General features: G+C 37.3%; 3 protein-coding genes across 4 annotated transcripts in view; all 3 read right to left on the bottom strand.

The window, feature by feature from the left end:
- Window positions 1-152: 152 nt before the first annotated feature.
- tmem14a (transmembrane protein 14A) lies at window positions 153-3015 on the bottom strand. The gene is made up of 5 exons (XM_023289564.3): window positions 2916-3015; window positions 2422-2504; window positions 755-856; window positions 548-635; window positions 153-434 (listed from the first exon to the last, which is right to left on the bottom strand). The coding sequence occupies exons 2-5, from the start codon at window positions 2495-2497 to the stop codon at window positions 392-394; spliced, it is 309 nt and encodes a 102-aa protein (XP_023145332.1). The 5' UTR covers window positions 2498-2504; window positions 2916-3015; the 3' UTR covers window positions 153-391.
- A 2399-nt stretch (window positions 3016-5414) lies between these two features.
- Window positions 5415-17767, bottom strand: agpat5 (1-acylglycerol-3-phosphate O-acyltransferase 5 (lysophosphatidic acid acyltransferase, epsilon)). Its single transcript, XM_023289595.3, has 8 exons — window positions 16941-17767; window positions 16280-16349; window positions 16081-16196; window positions 15885-15974; window positions 14630-14720; window positions 13418-13579; window positions 9025-9148; window positions 5415-7490 (listed from the first exon to the last, which is right to left on the bottom strand). The coding sequence occupies exons 1-8, from the start codon at window positions 17157-17159 to the stop codon at window positions 7265-7267; spliced, it is 1098 nt and encodes a 365-aa protein (XP_023145363.1). The 5' UTR covers window positions 17160-17767; the 3' UTR covers window positions 5415-7264.
- A 1660-nt stretch (window positions 17768-19427) lies between these two features.
- The window catches only part of mcph1 (microcephalin 1), a 33297-nt gene continuing 28577 nt past the window's right edge, over window positions 19428-24147 (bottom strand). Inside the window, exons 14-15 of one of the 2 annotated variants that reach the window (XM_023289576.3) lie at window positions 20069-20306; window positions 19428-19979 (exon numbers count right to left, since the gene is read on the bottom strand). In XM_023289576.3, the coding sequence (XP_023145344.2) occupies window positions 19927-19979; window positions 20069-20306 (291 nt within the window). In that variant the 3' untranslated portion in view covers window positions 19428-19926. The remainder of the gene's footprint in view (window positions 19980-20068; window positions 20307-24147) is intronic. The other variant, XM_023289577.3, reaches the window with a different exon arrangement.

Genomic DNA, 24147 nt, shown 5'->3' with positions numbered 1-24147 from the left:
TTCTTTTCCCTCAAAAGCAGACAAGAATACAGAGTTAATTGTGTAATTCGGAATGTTTCAGCTCACATTTAGCAGCCTGCACAACTGATGTTGTAGCATATATAGAAAAGCCACTGCTAAGCATCCACAAAGCTGTTGTAATGTCAGTAATGTAGTGTGAGGGAATAAATCAAAGACATTATTCACAAATCATACATTCATTCACAGGCTCATGTAGGATAAAAAACTCTGATGTATGGAAAATTAGCAAAGGAGATGTACTACAATGAGATCACTCAAAAGCTATAAGACTTGTTTTAGTGTGATAAGTGGAAATGATGTTTCCTTTAAAACAAGGCTTTGTTCACTGAGAACCAGAGAAGCCTCAGGCTGGTCAGACTTTTCCTCTCAGTCACGCCATGATCAGCAGCAACAGTCGGAACACCATCAACAAACTGGAAGCAAAGAGACCGCAAATTAAAAATGATTAAATCAGCAATAACTGGTTTCACAATTCTTGATTTCCTCAATTGTTTTTTCCTGCATGATAAGCACGTTTGACTCTGACCTTAGCCCTGACATGATCCCAGCAGGCATTAGTTTCCCAGATTTCCTGTATCTCATTCCCATGACGACTGCGAGGGCTCCTGCAGCAACTAAAACGAAAAACAAAACAAAAACACCATTATGTGATATTCCCTGGATATTTAGAGAAATCCTCTGATTTAAGAAGAGCTAAAATGTTGCATGTAAGAATGAACTTAGCTACACTTACGCAGTGAGACCTTGATATCCTTTGGGTCATTGGACACGTTACAGGCACCGTAAGCAGAAAATCCACCAAAAACTAAACCTGCAATCAGAGACATCACGCTACCTACAACAAAACAGAGATACATGAAGATAATCAGGGTTAAATATTTTTTAAATATTCTGCCAAAGCTAAAAAAATAAAAAATACATATACACTGAACAAAACATAAATGTAGGATGTAATACACTGGAAAAAATGCCTCTCTCAAAACAGGAAAAAAAACCTAATTTCAAGGAACTTTTACCTTGAAATGAGTGAAAAATCTGTCAATAGAACAAGTGAAAAATGGCTTGGTAAGATTTCTTGAAATAAGATATGGTATTTAGAATATTGAGATCTTAAAATTAGCTGGGAAAACTTATTTTAAGCTATGTTTTACCAGGCTTGTCAAGCTTAGGTGTCTTAAAATAAGCCAGACATGCTAAAAAAAAAATAGGTTTTTCACTCCAAAACACATTTTTGCTTTCATGTAACCTCCTAATTTGAGATGTATTAAACTTATTTTGAGTTTTCTTGTAAAATACATCTCAAAACAAGATAATTTCAAGATTGTCTGACTTAATTTATTTAAGATGCATTGTCTTAAAACAAGTCCCTCTATCTGCTGAAATGTCACTTGTTAAGTAAATTTATTTTAAATCAAGTGGGATGAGACATTTTGACTAAAAAAGACAAATAGACTTGGTAAGACTCTGAGTTTTTGCAGTGTATTTTATTAAATTCTGTCTAGGTGAATATATATATATATATATATATATATATATATATATATATATATATATATATATATATATATATATATATATATATTGGCTGTTCCCAGACACAGAAAAGGAAGTGGTCAAGGTGAAACTGGGGTCATAAATCACGTCAGTCATGAGTCACACAATTGCGACACAAAAAGTTAATGAGGTTGTTTATGTTGCATGTGAAATGTTGTCCAAGTCTTCCTGAGGGGAAAGTTGGTTGAAAGAGGATCACATTCACTCACTGCTGTCTGAAATGATTTCTTAGACGACAAATGGTGGAGTTGTGGACATTCACCTGCCACAGCCTTAAGTCAGCATCCACTATGCTAATATTCTGTTCTCATATTTCTCTTGTCATCAGTGGCATTGTGTTGTGAATACAAATGTATGTTGACATGGCCTTTTATGGACAAAAGTGTGTCTTTTTATTGACCACACCATTACAGTAAAGGTGTACTTTAAGGCAGGCCTTTTATGGTCAAACAAGTTTTTGTTTCCTGGCCACGCCGTTTCAACACAACTGCATATGAAGGTAGTCTTTTATGGTCAAAACATTGTCTGCGTACTGGCCACACCAAATTTTAGTAAAGGTGCATTTAAAGTTGTCCTTTTACGGTCAAAAGCGTGTCTGTTTACTGGCCACGTGGTCTGATTATTGTGCTCTAAAGCCACTCCTGATGAGGGGGTGGATGAAATCAGTGGTTGACAATTTACCACTACCTCGTCAGCTCAGGCACTTTCAGTGCATGATTTAAATCTAACCCTTTTTCTTACCAAAGCAACAGAAATTAAACTACAAACTTCAAAGTCAGAAAATAACACCATTTGCATGCCGTGTTTATATTTTTGTTCAGCGTAGTGAAGACGTGACCTTTCAACCTTTTCGTTTGTATCCCATGAATCCTCCAAAAGCGACTGCAGCAGCATAGCTGAATCCAATCCAGTCAATGGCCATCACAAAGCTGCAGACAAAATATAATACAAGGTGTCAGGTACTCATGTTGAACTTTAAATAACAAAGTTTAGCCACTCTCAGACACTAAAAAACATTTTCTCCACATTTTCAACAAATATGGGCCCACTAGACTGGTGTAATGCCTTCGCAAGCTTGGATATAAAATAAATAAATCCTAACACCAACTATTATTACTTCTTAAACTTTGCAGGAAGCCAAGAGGAACCAGAAGCCCGAGAAACCGCTAGATGTCGCTGTGAGTTCTTCAGTGATTAAAACACAAAACAACACCAGAAGAAGGCTACAGAAAAGCATGTACGCACGTATTCAGGCTGATAATTTACTTTATATGAAGTACATATTGCTATCTAATGAATATTGTGCTGTTATTTGGTTCCTCTTTTTGTATACGACATACCTTGAAGTCTAAATAAGGGAGACGCAGCAGTTTGACACTTTCAATCCGTGACTGCACTTCCTCGTTACTGCCCAGTAACCCTAAAGCGCATGTGCAATGTGGCTCGTGCTGTGTTCGCTGACCTACGATAAAGTGGGAAATTAATTTTCAGCGCGGATTTTTTTTTTTGTTTCAAATATTTCTTTATATTTATCTGTCTAATCATGAGGTTTAATTAACTTTGTTGACTGCATAAACATACCAATTGAACACAGATTGCCTTTTTATCTAGTAAATTGAGATAAATTTGCCCCCAGATATCACTAGGAGTGTGGCTTTTACTTGAAATATTGAGTCTAATACCACTCTTATTATTTGATAAAGTTACTGTGTGTGTTGTGCAAATATCCCAGTGATAAATATCATTGTTGAAAATCGCTTATTGAGGAAACTTTTCGATCAGTACTGGTTTCTGGCGTCATTTTATACATGCAGGTATCAGCTGTGACTCTTTTGCCCCTGAACAATGTTTATGCACTTATCACTGCATTAAGATTTATTACTGGTGATAATTACCATAGTCATCACTGTGAGCTGTATGCTGAGGTCAGATGGCCCTCCTTCTCTGTAAGGCGTGGTAAACACTGGCTTTTAATACCATATAAGGCTCTAACTGGTTCTCTATACTCTTACATTACCTCATTACTGTGCTTTAATGTGGACCTTTAACATAGCAGTGATTGGATTATGCTGCTGCTGCTGGATGTTGTTAAGGAGTTTAGAAAGTGCAGTTTTACTCACTGTGCACCTACAACCTCGAATAATCCACAGAACAGTCTAAAGTTTCACTCATTTTTATCCTTAGAGCCATTCAGGTTTTTAATTTCATTTTTAAAAAACTTTTATCTGCTTATATTTTAATTAATTCGTTTTTAAAACTTGAATGTTCTAATTAATGTTTTCTTTAAAAAATGAATCTATGAACTTTACCTTTAATATTTTATCTTACAGCTACATTGTCAGTGAGGCCTTTAGACCTCATTGTTTTCCAAGTTTAAACAAAGATCAGATAAATGAATGAATGAATGAATGAATGAATGAATGAATGAATGAATGAATTTGTAAAATCTAAGAAAGCATCACCTATTTTCACTGAGTAAGCCCCAAATCCCAATGAAATGTTTTTAACATATAATAAATAAATGTTATTATTTCACGTGTCTGAAAATCAACAATATGTGATTTACAGTATCGGTACATATTTTCATCATGTGAACTTCAATGTGGTGTTCAAAGTAACAAATGCACATTAAAAGCTATAGAGCTAAATATCATGTTTATACAAAACATATTTAGAATTCAGAGAAACACAACAGCTCTTCAGGTTATTTGCTGTCATCAGAGCTGGCAAGAAAACAAGTTATTGCTTAACTTTAGATGCATGCAGACTCTTATCAGAACACCATGGCAAATAGGTTTTGGCAGTGACTGACAGTTTACGGGTGAAGTTTATTTTTACATCAGTGAAGGATTTTGATTTTTTAAACAAACTCATCCATGTAAGACACGTTGTATTTTGTAAACATATTAATGTTAATATGGGTGTCTTTTACTAATGCATGAATTAACTTTTTTTTTTACAACTGCATTCATTATTATTAAAAACAAAGTGATGTCAGTATGAATATTTATGGTAAACAGTATGGCTGGTTTCATGTTTATGAGCCCCTACAGAGGACTTCACATTATTTTGCTCTACTGATAGAAAAACTTTATATAAAAAAAGTGCTTAATCTTCCTGATATGGGACTTGGCAGAAAAACAGACATTATGTAACATTTCCTTTCATAGTTTGCGACAAGTGCAAATAAAGTTATCAACAGCAGATTAACACTGTAAATACAAGCCCTGTGTACATCCAAAGAAATGTGACCTTGTAAAATCTCCTAATGTGAAATAATTCATCACACACAAATAGGTGGCAGTGTAACACAAACAGCCTGTGACCGAGACGTTAATAGTGCTTTCAACCACTGTCTGATTTTTTAAACTGAATTAAAATGTGTAAAACTCCTCCTAAAAAAATATCTGTAACCTTCAATACAAGATGACATTTGTGTACATGAAATCTGAAAGCTGAGTCTTTATACATGCGGTCAGATTATCAGTGTGTGCGGAGGTCAGTAAGTAGAAAGATGAGCTTTGTGGCCAACAGAAAATTTAATCTGTCCACGATCTGGCTGCTGTTGGCTCAAGCCCTTAGACCTGTGGGACTTCTATCAAATACTAGCCATGACTGATTGTCTAAAAAGAATATTAATATACATGTAAATAAAAGAGTTATGCAAAAGATATCACAAATTTTCCAAATCCTTGTTTTCCAATTAGATAAATTCCACAAATGGAACATTGTTCCAGTGGTACGTGGATATATATATATGTGCATTTCTATCATCTATGACTGTATCATTCTTTAATAATCACATTTTTACTACAGTAAGAACAGACAAGACTCGACTCTCCCCAAAGAAAACCACTTTATTATATCACTCTGAGCCCCCATTTCCATACCTCACACACATTAAAGGTTTCATCGTTTAATAATAGTCCTCAAAAAGTGTAAATCAATGCATTCTTAGAGCAAAATAAGCCACTATGAACTGTAGACAATGTGACCACAGGCTGCAGCGAGCAGCAGCAGCTCCAGCAGAGAGCTTCCATGCGGTCACCTGGTGGAAAAGAGCCACTGTGGCCCTCTGTGAGACGGCCGAGGACCGACTCATCCAAAGAGAAGGCACACGTTTCCAAAAATGGTTGGCATTTAAATACTGTCTACACAGAGTTTCCTGATGAGTTACAGTCTGATCTTGTCAGGATAAAAATGACTATAAAATGGCTGACAAGGGTCTTTTTAAGAACAAGGAAGGATTATTCAAGTGAGGTATCAGAGCGACATGTAAAAACCGTGAGATTACTGGACCATCCACGAGGAAAACATATCTCAGACTAACTCTAGAGAACGACGAGACGGCAAACATGTAAAGTGACTCGTGGAAAATGCAATGGTTTTCTTATAGTAAACAACAACAATGGACATACAGTGTATTTAACAATACAGTGGTGTTTATAATACAAATGGCTTTGAGTACACAGGAACCTGTGATATACTGTTAACATGGCTTCGTCAGCTTTTTGTTAGGTAGATACTTTCATCACGTGAACCGTAACACGGTATTCAAAACAACAAATGCATATAAAAGTTATGAAACTGAATAAACCATATATAAAAAGAACATTTAGAACCTCGAGAACCAGAACAAACATGAAGTTTCTTTGCTGTCATCAATGCTGGCAATAAAACAAGTTATTGCTTAACTTAAAACACGTAGAGACACTTTTATCAGAACATCCTGGCAAATACACCAGGTTTTGGCAATGACGGACATTTTAAAGTTGAAGTTACATTTTACATCGGTAGAACGTTTTCTTTTTAAACACACTCTTCCATGTGAGCGCTCTACACGTTCAGAGACAAAGACTTTGCTCAAAAATGTACAACATTTTGTATTTTGTAAAGATATTATTAATATGGGCGTCTTTTACATATGCATAAATGAATAATATATATTTTTTTATGGCTACATTCATTGTCATTAAAAAACAAAGTAATGTCAGGATGAAGATTTATGGTAAACAATGCAGCTGGTGTCATGTTTATGAGCTCCTACAGAGGATTTGATGTTTGTTTTGTTTACATGAAAAAAGTGCATAATCCTCCTGATATGGGACTTGGCATAAAAAACTGACATTACAACCAATATCAATGAGTCAGTGCACTTAATAATTAATGATGCATCATCAGTAGGCTAGTGTACTCAGTCGGTTAGTAGCCGACATTGATCAATAAATGTGTCGGAGTACTCGGCACACTTTGCTCTCAAAAACAATAAACGGCTTTAAAACTGGCCAATGATTTATGGAAAACAACGGCATGCAAGAATACTAGTTTGGCTAAATTTGATGGGGGGGAAAGTATTTTAAGAGAAGTATGTAGCAATTTTTTGTTTCATAGTAGAGATAAAGGAGTATTTTTGAGAAATCTATTACTTTTCAATAAATCCGCTCGTGTTTTTTTCTTTTTTTTCCCCATCATTTCAGGCTGCAAATCCAAATAACATGAGCAAAAGAGTAGCACGAAAAGCTTTCAGTATCTCCGGTCAACAGTGGGACAGACAAATCTCTGAGCCTCTTATCGGATACTGCTCTGCATCTGCAACACACCTTGTGTCGTAGCGATACAGGAAAAAAATGGCACCGTCTCTCCAAGGCTTTTGTGCGTCTCATCGTCGTGGCAGCCTCTGGCCTGTTCGTTAAGGAAAAGCGTTCACCCACAGCCAGCCCAGCAGCGTCCCGTACACCCAGGTTCTCACATACAGTTTCCTGCCGTTCTCCGTCAGCAGCAATGGCAGTGTCAGTCCCCCCAGGATCATCACTGAGGGGAGGGTTTTCGAGAGCTTCAGCTGAGAAGGTTTGCCCTCCCCCGGGAACCTGCATTTCTTGTCGGCGTCCTGCGGCTCGTAGAAGTCTGTCAGCAGCCTTTGAAAAAAAGACAGATAGCTCTCTTAGGATTTCAGCCTGTCGGAGAAATGCTCAAGGAAGTGAAACAAACTGACAAAAGTTCACATCAGGATTTTTTTTTACAGCAGTTACAGCACAAAGACGGCACCCGGATCATGTCAAGGCTGTTTGTTGCTTGCCTAGCTTGTGTTGAGATCAATAGACTACCACTTGTATATGGAACAACAGCATCACTTCAAAACACCTCCGCAATTCAGAGTAACTGCACCTTTGGACCCTTTTTATGCATCAATATGCTGATTGTTTTCTGGAAAAAAATGTTAAAGTAACTGCTGCATTAAAGGTCAGATGAATTGATAAAAACGCCAACCACATTTTCCCAAAGCCAAAGTGGATGTATTTACATGGTCTGTCAAGTCTCAACAGTCCAAATCTAAACATATTTAATGTAGTGTTTAATTGGCAAAATGACTTTAAATTGTCAATCTGACAAGTTGTAAACACAAATGACTTTGCCGATATTAACTTGCTTTGCTTAATTATCATTACCAGTTTTTCTTGTCTTACCTTCCAATATATGCTAATTAAAAATATATATTATTATAATAGTCAGTCAATAAACAGGTTAGTCATTTGAAAAAAAAAAACTAATTAACTGTTTAAGTCATTTTTAATTAACCTCCTAAGACCTGGCGTCCACATATGTGGATATCTTTTTTTTAATGAGTGTATTGCTCATACTAATGATAATAATAACATCAATAATAATGATAATAATAAAACTAAACCTAAATATAATATTAATATAATAAAATATAATGCATGTAATAATCAGATATTAGATATTATCCAATTATTGTATTTATTGGTTACTCCTTATCCCAAAAAACTGGAAGAAGTCTAAAATGCAAGCCCAAACAAAGCTCGGGTCTTAGGAGGTTAAAGAACAAAGTCAAATAGTAGCTGACTGTCTTCATTATATCCATCCATCCATTATCTATACACCACTTAATCCTCATTAGTGTTGCGAGGGGGCTGGAGTCTGTCCCAGCTGACTTAGGGTGAAGGCAGGGGACACCCTAGACAGGTCACCAGTCTATCACAGGACTACATATACATGCAAACAATCACACTCATATTCACATCTATGGACAACTTAAAGTCACCAATTAACCTCAGCATGTTTTTGGACTGTGGGAGGAAGCCGGAGTAGCCAAAGAAAAACCACACATGCACAGGGAGAATATGCAAACTCCATGCAGAAAGATCCCAGGATACGAATCAGGGACCTTCTAGCTGCAAGGCGAAAGTGTTAACCACCAAGCCTCTTCATTATTATATATAATAATCAATTACGTATGTTTTCGTTTTGGACACGGAGAACCTGCGACAGATGTTTTTCAGTACTTTTATTATGCTTATTATTTATTTCACTGTTTTTATTGTTCACACAGAAGTCAAAATACATAGTGACATGTGGAAAACAACAGGGAACATAAAACATGCAATTTTGACACGATTAATTGTTCCACTCACACACGTGCACACTTACCGGTCCTTGATTTCGAACCGATCGTGCAGCCACCTGCGGAAAAACACTGGCTCTGAAGGAATTTCCTTTATGTCCACACGGTCGAAGTGTATGTGGATGCGGGGGCATTCTTTGCAAAGGAATTCTGTCAAACACAAAAAATAAAGAGACTAAACAAAAACAGGAAAAGCCTTTCAGCACGACCGCACGTACGGTAAGCACTTAAAAATCAACATGAGGCAACAGTGATGGAGTGGAGCGGCTGTGACGTTGCGATGCGACAACCTTTAGGTGGATGAAAGTAAAGGAAGGAACACGAAAGAAGCTGGCTGGATAAACTGATTATTTAACGAGAACAGATAATAAAATCAGTTCAAAGTCACCTAAGAAGAGTCACTGAAGACCAACCAACCATTTGACATGAAAGAAAAAAAACTGAACTAAAAACATTTGTATGAAGACATGAAACCCATTTTTTTGACTGTAAATAAGTTAAAAGTTGTCAGTGTCAAGTCAAACCGTGAAGGCACTGAGCGAAGAAATAAAACCAAAGTGTCTGAGAAGGTCAGACATAAAAATGTTACCAAGTGTGAACGCTCAAGGCTACACATGAACCCCCAGAGACCTTCAAGTTCCTGTTTCCACAACATGCAATATTATCAGGAAATGTGGCAGTGCGGCCAAAAGAGGAAACCTGATCGAAGTCAGCGGTGAAAAGATTGCTTCAGCGGCGTAGAGAGAGCACCTCCATCAGCTGCTGCACAGATTTAAACTGACCTTCACAAACAACATGTGCCACTTTAATGAACTGAGATGGAGACTCAGGAGGACCGACACAAATAAACGCATTTATTTTTACAAAAACACACTTTAAAAAAAGCCAACGTCGTTCTTACGAGGATGCGAGGCTGTTAATGTGTTCCTTCCTCTACTTGCATTAGGCAAAGTGTTGTTTGCGGCTCTGAATCTGAACTTGTATTTGGCACCGATACATTATAAGGCTCTTACAGCGTTTCACAAATCAATGCCAGACCTACTAATGAAAGCCGAGCTTCCACTGCAGGTCATGTGTGTTTTTCAGCAGAACAATGTTCCACAACACACTTGGAAAAACAAACAGCTTGGATCAGATGAAGGAGCTCGACTCCGAACAACACCTCAATCTGAATCCTTTCAAGAAATTCTAACAAATCCAAAAACAGAGAGAAGGAATCTTTAATATTTTGCAGATAAAGAGGAGATTATGGAGAGCTGCATTAATTTATACAGTAAAAACTAGAGGGGAAAAAAAACTAAACGGATTTCCACTTTTGAATTTACAGAATGCACGACACATTTAATAAATAAAACTTACTGAAATTGAAATGCATACATATTAACTATACATATGACTTCAACTGCCCATATTTCCTCCCACAGTGGACTCAGACATTTAATCCACATGCAAAAACTATTCAAAGGTCAGACTTTCTTTCCTGTCATCAGACAAACTTTTGCTTTTATACCCAAATTGAAGGAAGCTGCGTTTCTTTGAGTATCTACTTTGCTTCCTCAGATTCAATTTTATGTTGCACATGATTGCCTTCCATCAAAAGATCATCCCCAACCACACGCGCTGATATCTTGGAATAATGCAAGAGTGTTTTTTTTTTTTTTTGCCCCGAATCACAATCAACAGACATAACAAGAGCAGTGAATGCTGATACATGAGACAGGCCTCCCACAAGGCGCCAACAAATTATCAGAGTAGTCTCATCTGAATACTCATTTTCTAATCGAAATAAGCAAAAGTGGGTCCAAATGCACAGTCACTACAACATATTGTGGGTCTCAAGTTATTAAGTACACAAGTACAAGTTAAAATTGAGCTGTTAATTCTATAATAATCCAATAACATTGCAGTAAATTAACATTACTGGAGAATAACATGCATTGTGACACATGAAAAAGGCCTGTACAACTGATGTGTGACCCTTCATTCATGAGGAAGGGATGTTTGTCACACCTCAGGGCCTAATATTTTTCCATCACAATAAGCTGAGATGATTCATACTGATGAGAACCGTTGGTCAGTGTTTGGACTCTTGTAGCTGCAGCCTCCGGTCACTTCCACCTCCTTGTGAAATCACTAAAGTCACCTTCACCACACGAGGCCAGGATGTGCGTGATGAGAGGAATGCTTTTCTATTCTCTCTGCTGTTTGTTAGAAACACATCGATGTTTATTCCTGACTGAAACGGGATGTTGTGGGTTTTTTTTCACATTCAAACACCGCTCGTCGAACAACTGGGAACACAGAATAATCAAAGACTCCAAAACACAGAGTCACGCTGTTTACAGGAAGCCATGACTGCTAATAGGTGATGTTTGCTTTGTGATTAATTGCTGAGAGTTGGGAGGGGGAGTTGTACACAAGTTTGTTTTTTAAAGGTTATTTTTTGGCCATTTTATGCCATTTTTGAAACGCAACAGTGGAGAGAGAGAGAGAAAGGAAATATGTGGAGACAGAGCAGGGGAACAACATGCAGCAAATAGTCCAGACAGCTGGGAATCAAACTGGACATTTGATTTGTATGTGGCCTAACCACTCGGATATTGGGTCACTCCGTTGTACACAAGGTTGCATGGTTGATAATACGATGTGTGTGTGTCTTTATGGATACGCTGATAAACAAGAAAGAGCTCAGAGTCAGTAACTGTATTTCATTCTGCTGTGAAAATGGAATTAGTTTCTCTATGATAACAAACCAAATCCAATCTCCTGCATTAACAATGGCATTTACATGCATTTTTTACTAATAAGTACTTTTTGAAAGCCAATATGTAGAAAAGCTGCACTCAAAACTTCTGATGATGTATTTTAGTCTGTGTCAATATGGTTCTATTGATTACTACCTTCCTACCTACTACCATTTATCGTACCTAAAGTTGGATGTAAATTGCACTGTATGTTTAGGATATAAAGTAAAGAATTTTCCACAAGCACTGGCTGCTGGACAAACAGTCAATTCCTCATTTAAGTCCAGTTGGCTACCTCGGATTAATTTTTAACCTAAAAAAGAAAGCTCTGATTAACATTTTGTGATTTGCTATGCTTGTACATTTTGCTATTGCAAACTTCAGCGAGCATGATGACAGAGAAACACACCAATCTGCCTGTATCAGTCCCATCTCCCCACATGCTCTGTATAAATATGTGTCCTTGCAGAGTTGTCCTCGGTGTTTGACAAATACCACCAAAATAATTGATGACAAAACACAGCAACAATTCCAAAAGTGCACAGACATCGGACATTCTCATTAGACAGGTAGCTTTGATAAACACCGGCGGCAGCAGCTACACGGTAAGCATGAAAAAGTGTGCAGAGCTGCAACAAACAATCCATCAGTTGACTGGCAGAATGCAAGAATCGTTAACTGTTTTGGAACAGATTCATTGTATGTAAATTTTGGGAAATGAAAATTTGGGCATTTTGGACTTTTGGCCAGACGTTTGATGACCTCAGGCTCTCGGATTGTGACATTTTGCATTATTCTAAATGTTTCTAAAACATGTGATTCACCTAAAAATTAAGAGAATAGTGGGCTGAATAATCACTGGGGAAGATAATTGGGCCAATTATCATTATTGCAGGCATGATATGGACCCTGGAAAATAATTGCTGATGGGACGCATTGGCTAATGGGGATCCAAACAAAAACCAGATTTCAACAACACTGTACAGAGAGAATTTGCTTTTCATTTTAGCCTTAAAAATTACACTTGGTATTAATGAGGGTTCTCGTTATGTTGCTTAAGGGCCACAGTGAGATCAAATCTCAATGTGGAAATTAGGTTTGGCAAAGCTGCTAGATTTATCAACAAGGATGGCGAGTTCCAGAACAAAGGAAGCAAAGTCATTTTTTTAATCCCTCTCTGCAAGGGAAGAGCTAGAGCTGTACAGACTGCATGTACATCTGACTCAGATTACAGTGCAAATCTATCCACCTCCAGATGTGGTCTGGCTGGTCCAAATGCATTCTGCTGAATTTACACCTTATTTTAACTCCTTATCCACATAGGATATCCAGACACAAATCACATTTCAGTGTGTGGTGTGAATAAGAAATGCAACTAGAATGATGACATGCTGTTTTCACCACATTACTGTCTGCTACCACAAAAACTAAAACAAAAAAGCAGAAATTAATGAGCAGAACTGTTTGATGGCAAACAAAGAACAAAGTTACTGGTGCCCTTTTATTCCAATTACAGATTCCATAAAGATGCATTTCTTTTTACCCACTAATGCAAGAAAACCAGTTGTGAATCATTCTGCAAGATCGAGTTAAATTCAAAAGTTGTTTTGAGGGAACATCTTGCAACGTTTCTTTTTCAGGAACCTCTGGTTTAAAAAATAAAGTGCCTGCTTACCTGGCATCGATGGTGCAGGTGTTCTTTGACCAGAAGTGTTCAGCGTTCCCTCATAGGCCACTGTGATGTCGTACACGCCATCCAGGTGGCCCTTCATGGTCTCCATGGCGATGTAAGACGCTTTCATTCTGGGTGTTAGGGTGTGCCTCAAAACAGCGAGACCTGCCAAAACATGTAACAGCTGGAATAAATTCATCAACATAAAGCATTCCATATCATATGCACAATAATAGCATCTAATAGCAAGTGTTGAATTGAACTGTTGGGAAACTTTGTATGTCTTCTCCTCTTTCGCCTCATATCCTGTCAGCTATCAAAATAAGGGCAAAAATCCCTCACAAATGATTTTATTAAATAACACTTAAAATGCATGATTTAAAAATGCAGTAATTCTACACGAATGCTTGTGTTTGTTTCAGTCGCCACGCAGTCTGTTGTTCATCGCTGGATGTCACACCATCCTCTGCTCTCTAATACCTCACTAATAGCAGATAATGTCATGTGCACATGTCGGCTCTCCAGAGCGATTTATTTGGATTAATGGGGGAAGGTGATATTCAGTGCTGTGGCCCAGAGATAGGCTTAATCTCTGCAGAATCAATGCAGTTTGTGAGCTGACCTAAACCCCTAAACACTGCACAGTAACATCGTAATAATTATGCTGATGCGACACAGAATGCATTTAGCCACAAAATTGTAAGACTATATTCTACTATAATACAAATACTATGTAATTCAGTTAATTTTACTTCCTTATGGTACAAAACTAACTCACGAATACATCTCTTTAAAATAGTCTTTATAGTACTATTATTATTAGAAGTATATTACAAAGTTAATATAGCTATTTCCGATGTTTTTAAATCTCTACTAATTTACATTTAAACACAGTGTTACACAAAAAAATGTTGAAAACGAGTTTTTGAGGCTACAATCCCATTAAATCCTGTTCTGTTCCTACCTTCAATTGTAAACAAATTCCCCTTTGTCACACAGTTAAGAACTTAATGAAACATTTGTCTAATAATAATGATAAGAATACACAATGTAAACTGAAAACTGTGGAATCAAGAGTTTTATAAGCTAATGTGACCTCTAAGGGTGACTAAAGGTCACACAGCAGAACTTATTCAGCAGTGTTACAGACTCAGAGGGCTGTATTAAATTAGTATGTAGCAGCACAGCAGTAAATGGCTGCCATGCTGCCTCTACCTTCTTTTGTAGCGAAAGCCTGACTGTCTGCGATAACATTCTGGAGCTCTGGATTATACCGCGTTCCTTCTGGGAAGATGACAAGGTACATCTGTGGGAGAAAAACACATAAAATGAAAGCTTCAGTGTTGGCTCTTGCTGCACGGAACAGAAAGGAATTTTGAACATTTACAGATTTTGTTGGGCAAGAGACACAGAAAGTCAACATTGTCCTGAACTTAGAATGTGTAACGAAGAAAACCGGATACACAGTTTTTATTGCTTCATACCAAAACAGCCTGGATTGCAACCGAGTTACGACAGTGAGGTTTTAGTGGTGGAGACTAAACCTGCTGTTCAGGTCTTCAATTGTGTCCAAAGTCAACATTTACCAGCAAGTTCTACCCTTTTGATTATCTACGAGAATCATTCTTTTCCATCTTCTGCAAATTGTCTTTTTCCACACTAAGAACTTACTCACATTTGCACACAGTAAAACAATGCAGCTGGTAACTACATTTACAACTTGAATTACTGGCACCAACCAAGTGAGGTTTACTGATCTCAGTTAAGCTGAAACACACAAGAAAATGTCTATACTCACGAGTGCTAAATTTCAAATCTAATTCCCAACTTCAGTATCATTATTTTCCAGATTTTTGTCATTGTGACAACTGATCAATTTTCAGCTCTGAACTTCATAATACAGCTTTCACAGTTGGAGCTTTGGGTCACCAGGACCATTTCTGTCAAACACACACACTCTCTGCACTAATCCCCCCCAGTCAAATCCAAAAAAGCGATTAGAAAAAAGCCCCTTTAACACAATAATACACTGCAACTGAACCTTTGTGCACAAAATATCTGCTTGTCCATTTAATCTCATTGGTACGGCCGTCATCAGACATTCTGCTAATACAAACTATTAATGACAAAGTCTTAATTATAAGCTGAATAAAAATTCAAAAGCAATTTATTCATTCTAATGAAACCAAACACTTTTACAAATATTTGTAGCTGTTTATCGTTGATGGTTTTCTTCATAAATAGACTATTTTCTAGATGTGGCATGAGAGAACAAGTAGATATCTGATGTTAGTGATGCTAAAAGAGTCAAATGCACTTTGCTAAATTCACACACACATGTTTTTGTAGTTTGAAAATATCATGATGTGCCCTTTACATCCTCGTCTTGTCCTCTGTTCAACCTTACAGAACAGAAGAGACAACCATGTAGCCAAGAGACTAATTTAGAACATTAATAAAGTATACTTACCGGTGCCCCACATTGAGTCTGAGCGAGAAGCTTCTTCCTCATCGACCTTTCATTAAACTTTGCGCTTCGTTTCACATAGACTCCACCATGCTACGAGAAAAAAAGCCACCCAATGAGAAGAGGGAATGGTGAATGTGATTCAGGTGAATCTTTACATCTTTAAAAAGTGACATCCTCATACTCACAGTTGCATTACCTGAGAGAAATACCAACCATACAGCGGGAGCCACTTGAGTCCATCTTTAAGGACGTATCTGACGTGACCAAGAGCGCTCTGCCTGATGGCGAGCATGTCAGCAATGATCCAGTCAGCTACAAGGAAAGCAGAGGTCATTTATTTTCACTGTGCTTCACACTGGGCTAAGTTTTTAAAGCAGCATATACAAATGTGTTACCTGTACACTGATGATTTGACAGGTAGATCACATTCTCCTTGTTCTTTGGTATATCTCCATATATAACAATCTACAAAGTAAGGAAGAAAAGCAAGGTAAAGATATTACACACCAGCAAAAAGTTGGTCTGCAAAACTATTCCACAGTGACATGAACACAACTGTATCAAGGATTCAGTTCCAGTTCAAACCCAACTTAAAAACACTAACTAACTAACTAAAAAGCACAATCTACTTATACAGACTCCACTTGGTGAAACACTGCAGGCAGTTTATTACATGAATAAAATCAGATCATAGATAAGGTTTTATCAGCTACAACAATATCTTTGTTCTTTATCAACACACCCTTAACGTTCAAAAGAACCGATTGTGCAAGGTGTGGCAAAAGGACAAAAGAATGCGGACTTTCTTGCCATGCATGAAGTTCATCAAGGTCTTGTTTTTCAGTTTGGGTCCATTTTATTTTTTATTTTTTACATTTACAACATTACAAGAGTCTCAACATATATGTCCTGTGTTAACTGCAAGTGTCACGTCTCTAGGCACAGGCATTCAGAGGCAGCTGCTGTGATTGTGTCATGGCATGTACACATTGTTGGCATGGTTACCATGATGACATTTTCTTTAAGCTGACATACAGAAAGTGAAGGATCACTCACCTCAACTCCTGTGTAGTTTTCAAAGAAGAACAGGACCATACTCTGGTAGATGCAGTATAGTCGGTCGTCTAACTTGTGATACACACTCGCTGGTAAGACGGTTGACAGTAAGCGCCAAGCCCCCCATGACAGCAGATAGGCTGGTGCTGTCCCCAGCATGATCGTGGCTGGAAACCAGTACCGCAGCGAGTAAGTGTGCACAACCAAAGACAGCAGCATGATTCCACCTCTGGCTCCACGAAAAATCCCTGAAGTATACTGCTGGACTACACACTCAGTGAACACTATGATTAAGTTGCAGTGCACCCTATCTGTCCCACAGCACACCTGGCCTACTTTCAGCACACCTGCCCCGAGAAGTCAGCATAAGAAAGTGAGGAAGCTGCAGCAAGAAGTGAGTGAGGAGCTAGTTCGCTAAAGCTAATTTTAACCTTGTGTGCAAAGCGCAGTTTGCCAAGTCAGCTTAATGTGAACCCATAGTGCAATAAAATAAAAAATAAAAAAACACCTACAGTTATCTGGTGAGTATCAACATCCCGGAAGAGCGAATCAGAACACGACCTCAGCACGAACTCCCTGCATTCACTGGATAAGTTAATAAAAAGCGTTAGCCGACTAATAAACGTGTTCGGCAGGACAGGAAGTTTTACACAACGCTACATTTGACATAAACTGTCTTCTCTAATGTGAGAACGGTTACAAAGTCCAAGCCAAAAGTCAACTCAGCTGTTAAAAGGAAAAATATTCTCTATTTCCTTCCCCAGTTCTTCATCTTTATCCGGATAGCTGTTCACAAACTAGCTTCTTGCAGCAAATGTCACACTCGCCTCCCTACGTAATAACACCCTGTAAGAACGAGGAAGCTGATTGGCCGAGAGACGTAATGCAGACCAGCCAATGAGCGACGAAGCACCTTTGGAACCATATGTTCTGATATTAAAGGATCAAACCGTGTTTTTACTGCAGCACTTACCTGGTTTTTTACATTTTTTTTTTAAAGATTTAATTTTATTACATTTTGTCACCATATTTCTTTTGTATTTGATTGATGATGATTTTGTCGTTTATAAATCTATTTTATTTTATCGTCATATTTTTAATCTATTGTGTGGTTTAACAGAAATTGTGTACCACTATGATGACAAATTGCCTCTCAGGGATAACACAGATTACCTTGACATTTTGCCCAAAGCTGAAAAGCGTTTTTTGTTTGTTTGTCTGACATGTGTCTTTTCGGGACCGTGTACAATAAAAATTAACCTAAAAAAAAAACGTGCCAGTACACTAGAGTAGTTAACAAAGCCACACAAAGACCAAATTGAACAGTAAAAATTGGACTCTTCCGCAATTTTGAAAATAATCAAGTCAAGTTACTGTTATTTTTAGTACATTTTAAAGACACAGCCATTGTGCCAAGTGCTTCTCAGTAGAAATATAAGTTTGGAAACACAAATAGAAGTGAACATATTGAGATTAAGACTGTAATGTGATATTTATGCTGTATAATCATAAAAGTGATTTAAATATAAAGGATTAAAACCCTACAAAAATGAGGTAAAATACAACATCAAGGTTAGGAACCTATAACATTATTATTATTATTGTTATTATTATTATGGTGATTAACTTGACTGATTTAGAACTAAAGTTGTGACAAAAATATACACAATAACCCAACAAATTTTAGGATTTTCTGAATTCCCTTTGGGCAAATTTGTTTTCATTTTCATCAATATGCCTGCTTTACAACATTTGAAAAATAATTTTCTTTATTTATCGTTGCACTTACGGAGAGCAATGACAGGAAGACCTTCAGCCGAACCAGTCTCAGGGAAGGCAGCCATCTGCCTTGACCGGTTTGAGTGATGGGAAATGGGCGAGAGAACAGGATAGCAAAGACAAACAGAAAACAGGCAAGGATTGATGAAGAAACAGGATTAAGTCTGTCAGACTTACATGTTGTGGTAATATTTGCACAGAGGGTGGGGAGGTAACAGAGGTATGGTATAGTCCTAGAGGTGTTGTACACATCTTTATTTCACTCTGCATGGTCTTGTGAAGTGGCTCCAAAACTTGAGGTGAAAAGACTAAAACTATGGAGCTCTTCATTTACTTGAGAAAAAACTGCACTATTCTGGCTGTTTTGCATTACACCTATCATACTGGATGTCTTGCATGTACTGAATAGTTTATAAACAGTAACAGCAGCAAGAATGACAAATTATTGCTCTAGGATATGTAAAGTTTTCATCATTTTGCAACATAGTATGAATAAAGTTGTTTCTTTCTCCATTGTATAATTAGCTAGAACAAGTTGTGATACATCAGCCTTCACTTGTCACCTTGAAGCCAGTGACTTTGCCAAGTGAACTCTGAAGGCACTTTTAGTATACTGATCCATTTAGAAAGTCTGCAGAATGTGTTGACCTTGATTCTTACACAACAGTTATTTTGACAGAAAATACTAAAAAAGACTCAAAATGTTATCGGAGTTTGTTTTTATTAAAAATTACATCACACAACATTTCTATAAGGATACAAAATTCAACGTCCATTACAATGTTACACATGTTGAACTGGCTCAGCAAGTACCTCGATGTGATTTTTCACAGTGTTATGAATTAGAAACAGTGCTGTGTGAAAACCATGACACAGTAGTGGTTGCTACTTTATAAAAAGAAATGCAAATGGTAAGGGATCAAAACACAGATTGCCAAAACCATTTTCCACATTTCACCATAAATTTCGACCGGTAGTCCTGTGAAGTAACAGGTTTCCATAGCAACCAGGGACTAAAAGTCTTAGAAATTAGACTGTTTGTGAGAATTTATGTAAAACCTCTGAACACATTTGCAAAGCAAATTGATGAACCTGCACAAGAGGAACACTGTGTGGCTGGAATGAGGGTGTGCTGTATGATCAGGTATTGTCCAGGATAATATTCATAGAACTAAACTTCACAGTTCAAATAAACATCCAGCAGCTGTCACTCCAAGTCGTAGTTATCATATGACAGTTTCTTCAAATGTGTGATACTATCTGAAACAGAATCACAGAAAATGAGAGAAACAATATTAGCCAAATAGAAATGCATCATTCATGACAAGAATGGGGAGAGTATATCTTACCCAGCACCCACTGCTCAGACAGGATCCTGCTTCCCTCTGGTCTCCTGCCGCTGTACTTCCCTATGCAGATGCCGGCCTGCCGCACACTTCTGCAAACTGTTCCTCCACAGAGCTCAATCAGCTCCACCAGACTCTGAGTGGGCGGCTGGGAATGCTGGGACACAAACATGGCTGGCTGGCCTTGGAACAGGTCCTGCTGGTGCTCCCCGGCAGACAGGTGCCTCTGGAGACGACAGATCTGAGAAGACAAAGTGAGTTAAACACGGTGCAGATGCAAAATTTTTTACAAAGCTACAGTCCAGGCTCAATGACACTGGGAAAAAAAAAAAAAAAGTTTTCCACATTTGCATACACAGATTTTGCAGACATTTTGTTTAGTATGCTTTTTTGCTTTCTTGCCGCAAGTTAAATGAGAATATCAATACAACTCTCATGTCTGTATGTTGAATATGGAGCAACTGCCAGCAGCCAGCCACCTATCAGCAATTCCAGAGCTTACTCATTGACTAGTTTGTTACATGTATGCAAAAATCAAAGTTCTAAATTCAAGTAATGGCAGACTACTTGTTTGACTGGAATCCAAACATTCAAACCAACAAATATTCAACATAGACATGACAACAGTATGAATTTTCTCCTCTAAATTGCAGCAGTAAACCAAAAAGCAACTTTAATATAATGCTATGTTTTGTTAAGAACTAAATTAAATGCCACACTGAATGATTTTGAAGGTAACATGCCATTTCGCAGTACATTCATACACTGAGGTAACACTCAATAATGGGCAATAATATTTCTGTGCAACAACACACTATTTATTACACTGTATACTTACATTTTATTTTGTTAGAAAATGCACATTTTATGCTTAAACTTTTCTACTTATGTTTATATTTGTAGGACACATATTTGTACTTATGTTTATCTATATATTTTTGTACTATTTATACTTCTAAAACTTGAATCGGAGCAAAGGTAACGTAAGCAATTTCCCCTTGTGGATCAATAAACTATTTCTGATTCTGATTCCTCGTGGCAGAGTTATATGAAAGCAAATGAGTTTAGAGATTGTTGCTTTCACTATAGAATTTAATTTCATCATCAATACATGAAATCAGACTCAAACAGGCGTTCTCATCCACTCTGACCAATTAAAGCTCTAGTCAGGTTGAAGCCGAGTGGAGCTATGATGGAATAATATGAAGTTACCAAACTCATTTTGACCTGACAGGAATTAACAAAGGTGTTGCTTTAATATTATATTCCAGGGCCCCAGTAAGTCGTGATAGTAGCAGCCTGAAATTGAAGAAGCAGCAAAATCAATTCAACCACCATCAGTCTCATAATTTGCACCTGTGATTTACCAACTGTGATAAGTCAAAATGTCCCCTGTGGAAAATGTCTGTGGTAATGGTCTAAATATTACTGCCATATGTGTGCAGCAGAACAAACAGGAGTGAGCAGTGAGTCTAACAGCATATATACAGTACGTGTATATACCCGCATACCTACAGTAGAATCATGAGATCAGATTGTGTAATTTACTGCAAATTATGAGTTCTATTAATGTCCTGCTGATTGTTCATTCCTCCAAATTAAATCTGTTTGAAACATTTAGGTTATTGGCATACTTCCCAGCATTCATTGTGAGCTTGGATATTCAGGAAACAGTGCAGTTTTACTGAATCAGTGCTTTAAAAGGAAACTCATGTGAGTCACCATTCTTTTCTTTGATAAACATGAAAACAATACTTCTCCATAATGAAGATCAGTATCATCAATCTGCATAATAATTACAAACAGAAGGACACACATTTGTTTCACATTTACATTGTATTGATGTAGATATATGTGCACTGTGACTGTTGAATAGATTTAATTTAATTCAAAGAGCTTCCTTCATCTCCTACTGGGCAGTTTAAATAATTGAAGTACCCATTTTAATGCTGAAGAACCTCATTTGTAAGTCATCACAGCCACAAATTTGATATCTGCAAGCCATTTTAAGCACTGAAGTACTGAAACTAGCCTGAAGGTGGCTGCTGGAGCCACAGCAGACGCTTAACACTTTGGCTGTGAGGCTCAGACCCTCACAGCCAAAAGCAAAACAGAACCTGGATCGCCACCATTGGAAGACTGTGTCATGAAAGCCAATTTAAACAGTGGCAGCTGTTGTTAGTACGAGTAAATATTTCCAAGCCACTGCTGAATGTGAAACCTCAATATTATTACAGTTTCCTACAGTAGAAGAACATTAACATGTGTTTAGCTATTTTAATCACAGATTTTTTATATTACTAAGTTGAAATAACCACTAATCCATTCAGCATGACATGAGCTCCTGACAACTGTTGAACTCTGCAATGAGCTACAATGCCAACTCATATGCCTGGCGTAATTTTTACAGCCCTCACTGTTCTCATAGTATTGTCAGCATGAATGTGAATCCTCTTCGAAGGCCGTGTTTTTGGATTTGGTGAATGACTATTCTATACTGTCAGTACAGCCCTGCTCCGTATCCAGCAGAGGTCAGCCAGTAAATTAAAGGGAACAACAGTGCTCTATGCGACGTTGAGTGTCTGGGAACAAGCTTTGAGGCTTTTCATCTTTTGTCAATGTTCACACAGGTCTCACCTTGTGTCAAGAAATCAGAACAGCATCAGCTTAGCATTAACCTGTTTTAGTGGGAATGATTGAAGACTATATGTGAGGTCTATAAGAAACGCAGTTCAGCACAAGAGAGAGCTTAACGAGCACATTTATCTATAAATCACACAAACAATGTCATCATGTTTTCAACAACAGTGCCAGCAAATAAAGCATTTCTGTCAAGCCTTTCAGTATGTAAATTACCATGCAGGCATGGCCACAGCGCCGTCATTCATTTTCATTGAACTACCTGTCACAGCCAGTGCTCTGTCATTTTCTTACTGTGGTGTGTTCACTGCAGTTAGAAAATTTAATTAAATTTGCTAACGAGTTTAAGGCTGTAATAAAGATACACTTATCATAACCCACATTACTGCTTGCTTCTAAAGCTGGCACAACACTTGCTCTATATGTTGAAAATTAAATAAATAAATATTAAATCAATAATGTCATTTAAAAATTGTGTGATCTAAAACGGCATCATGATACATGAACTTCTTAAATACTTCCAGAATTAGCCACTTAGCTCATGTTAGCTAAAGTCACGACACCAAAGTAATTCTAAATCAACTAACTAGAAGTAGCTGCTGCAAATAAATGACACAGGCACAGAAACTTCAACAAATTTAGCTTAGTAAGACTGCACATGCCATCTGCAAAGCTGGTTAGGCAGGTTGTGTTCACCTACACCGGCTCATGATTTTCACACTGAATAATCACAAGCTGGTAAATAAGCTAGATCGCATGAGAAACCATAAAAGTTAAAGAAGTTAAATCACTGTGACTGGATTTATTTATTAAATCAGCAGCTAGTTAGATGATTTAGAATTACATTTCCTTCCAGATGCTACCTCTCAAAATCTGGTAGCAGCATCTGCTTGCTATCTAACGAGGCAGGAGTCGTGACTTCCTGAAATGTAAATGTCGAGAGAATGCCAAGAGTGTGCAAAGCAGTCATCAAAGCAAAGGGTGGCTATTTTGAAGAATCTAAAATATAAAACATGTTTTGACTTTCACACTTTTTGGTTTACTCCATAATTCCACGTGTTCATTCATAGTTTTGATGCCTTCAGTGCAGATCTAGTCATGAAAATAAAGAAAAACCATGAAGAGAAGGTGTGTCCAAACTTTTGACTGGTAGTGTAAGAGTGACATGAAATTACATTAAAAATGTCACTATGAAAAGAAGACAAACTCTTGAAAAATATCTTATTGTGACAATAACAAACAACATTTAATATATGGAATAAGTATTAATCATTTTTAACTTTTTAAATTGTTGATTTATTTACATATTTAATCAGTTTATTCATATGATTATTTAATAATGTCTTTTTAATTTTACTCTGTATTTTACACTTTGGGGTCAATCTGTTTTTTTTGGCTGCTTGCCGGCAGCTTTCACATCATCCTCATTTAATTGGATATTG

The sequence above is a fragment of the Amphiprion ocellaris genome, chromosome 16 (assembly GCF_022539595.1).
Source record: "Amphiprion ocellaris isolate individual 3 ecotype Okinawa chromosome 16, ASM2253959v1, whole genome shotgun sequence".
Lineage (NCBI taxonomy): Eukaryota > Metazoa > Chordata > Actinopteri > Pomacentridae > Amphiprion > Amphiprion ocellaris.
This window is presented reverse-complemented; position numbering and strand designations above follow the sequence as displayed.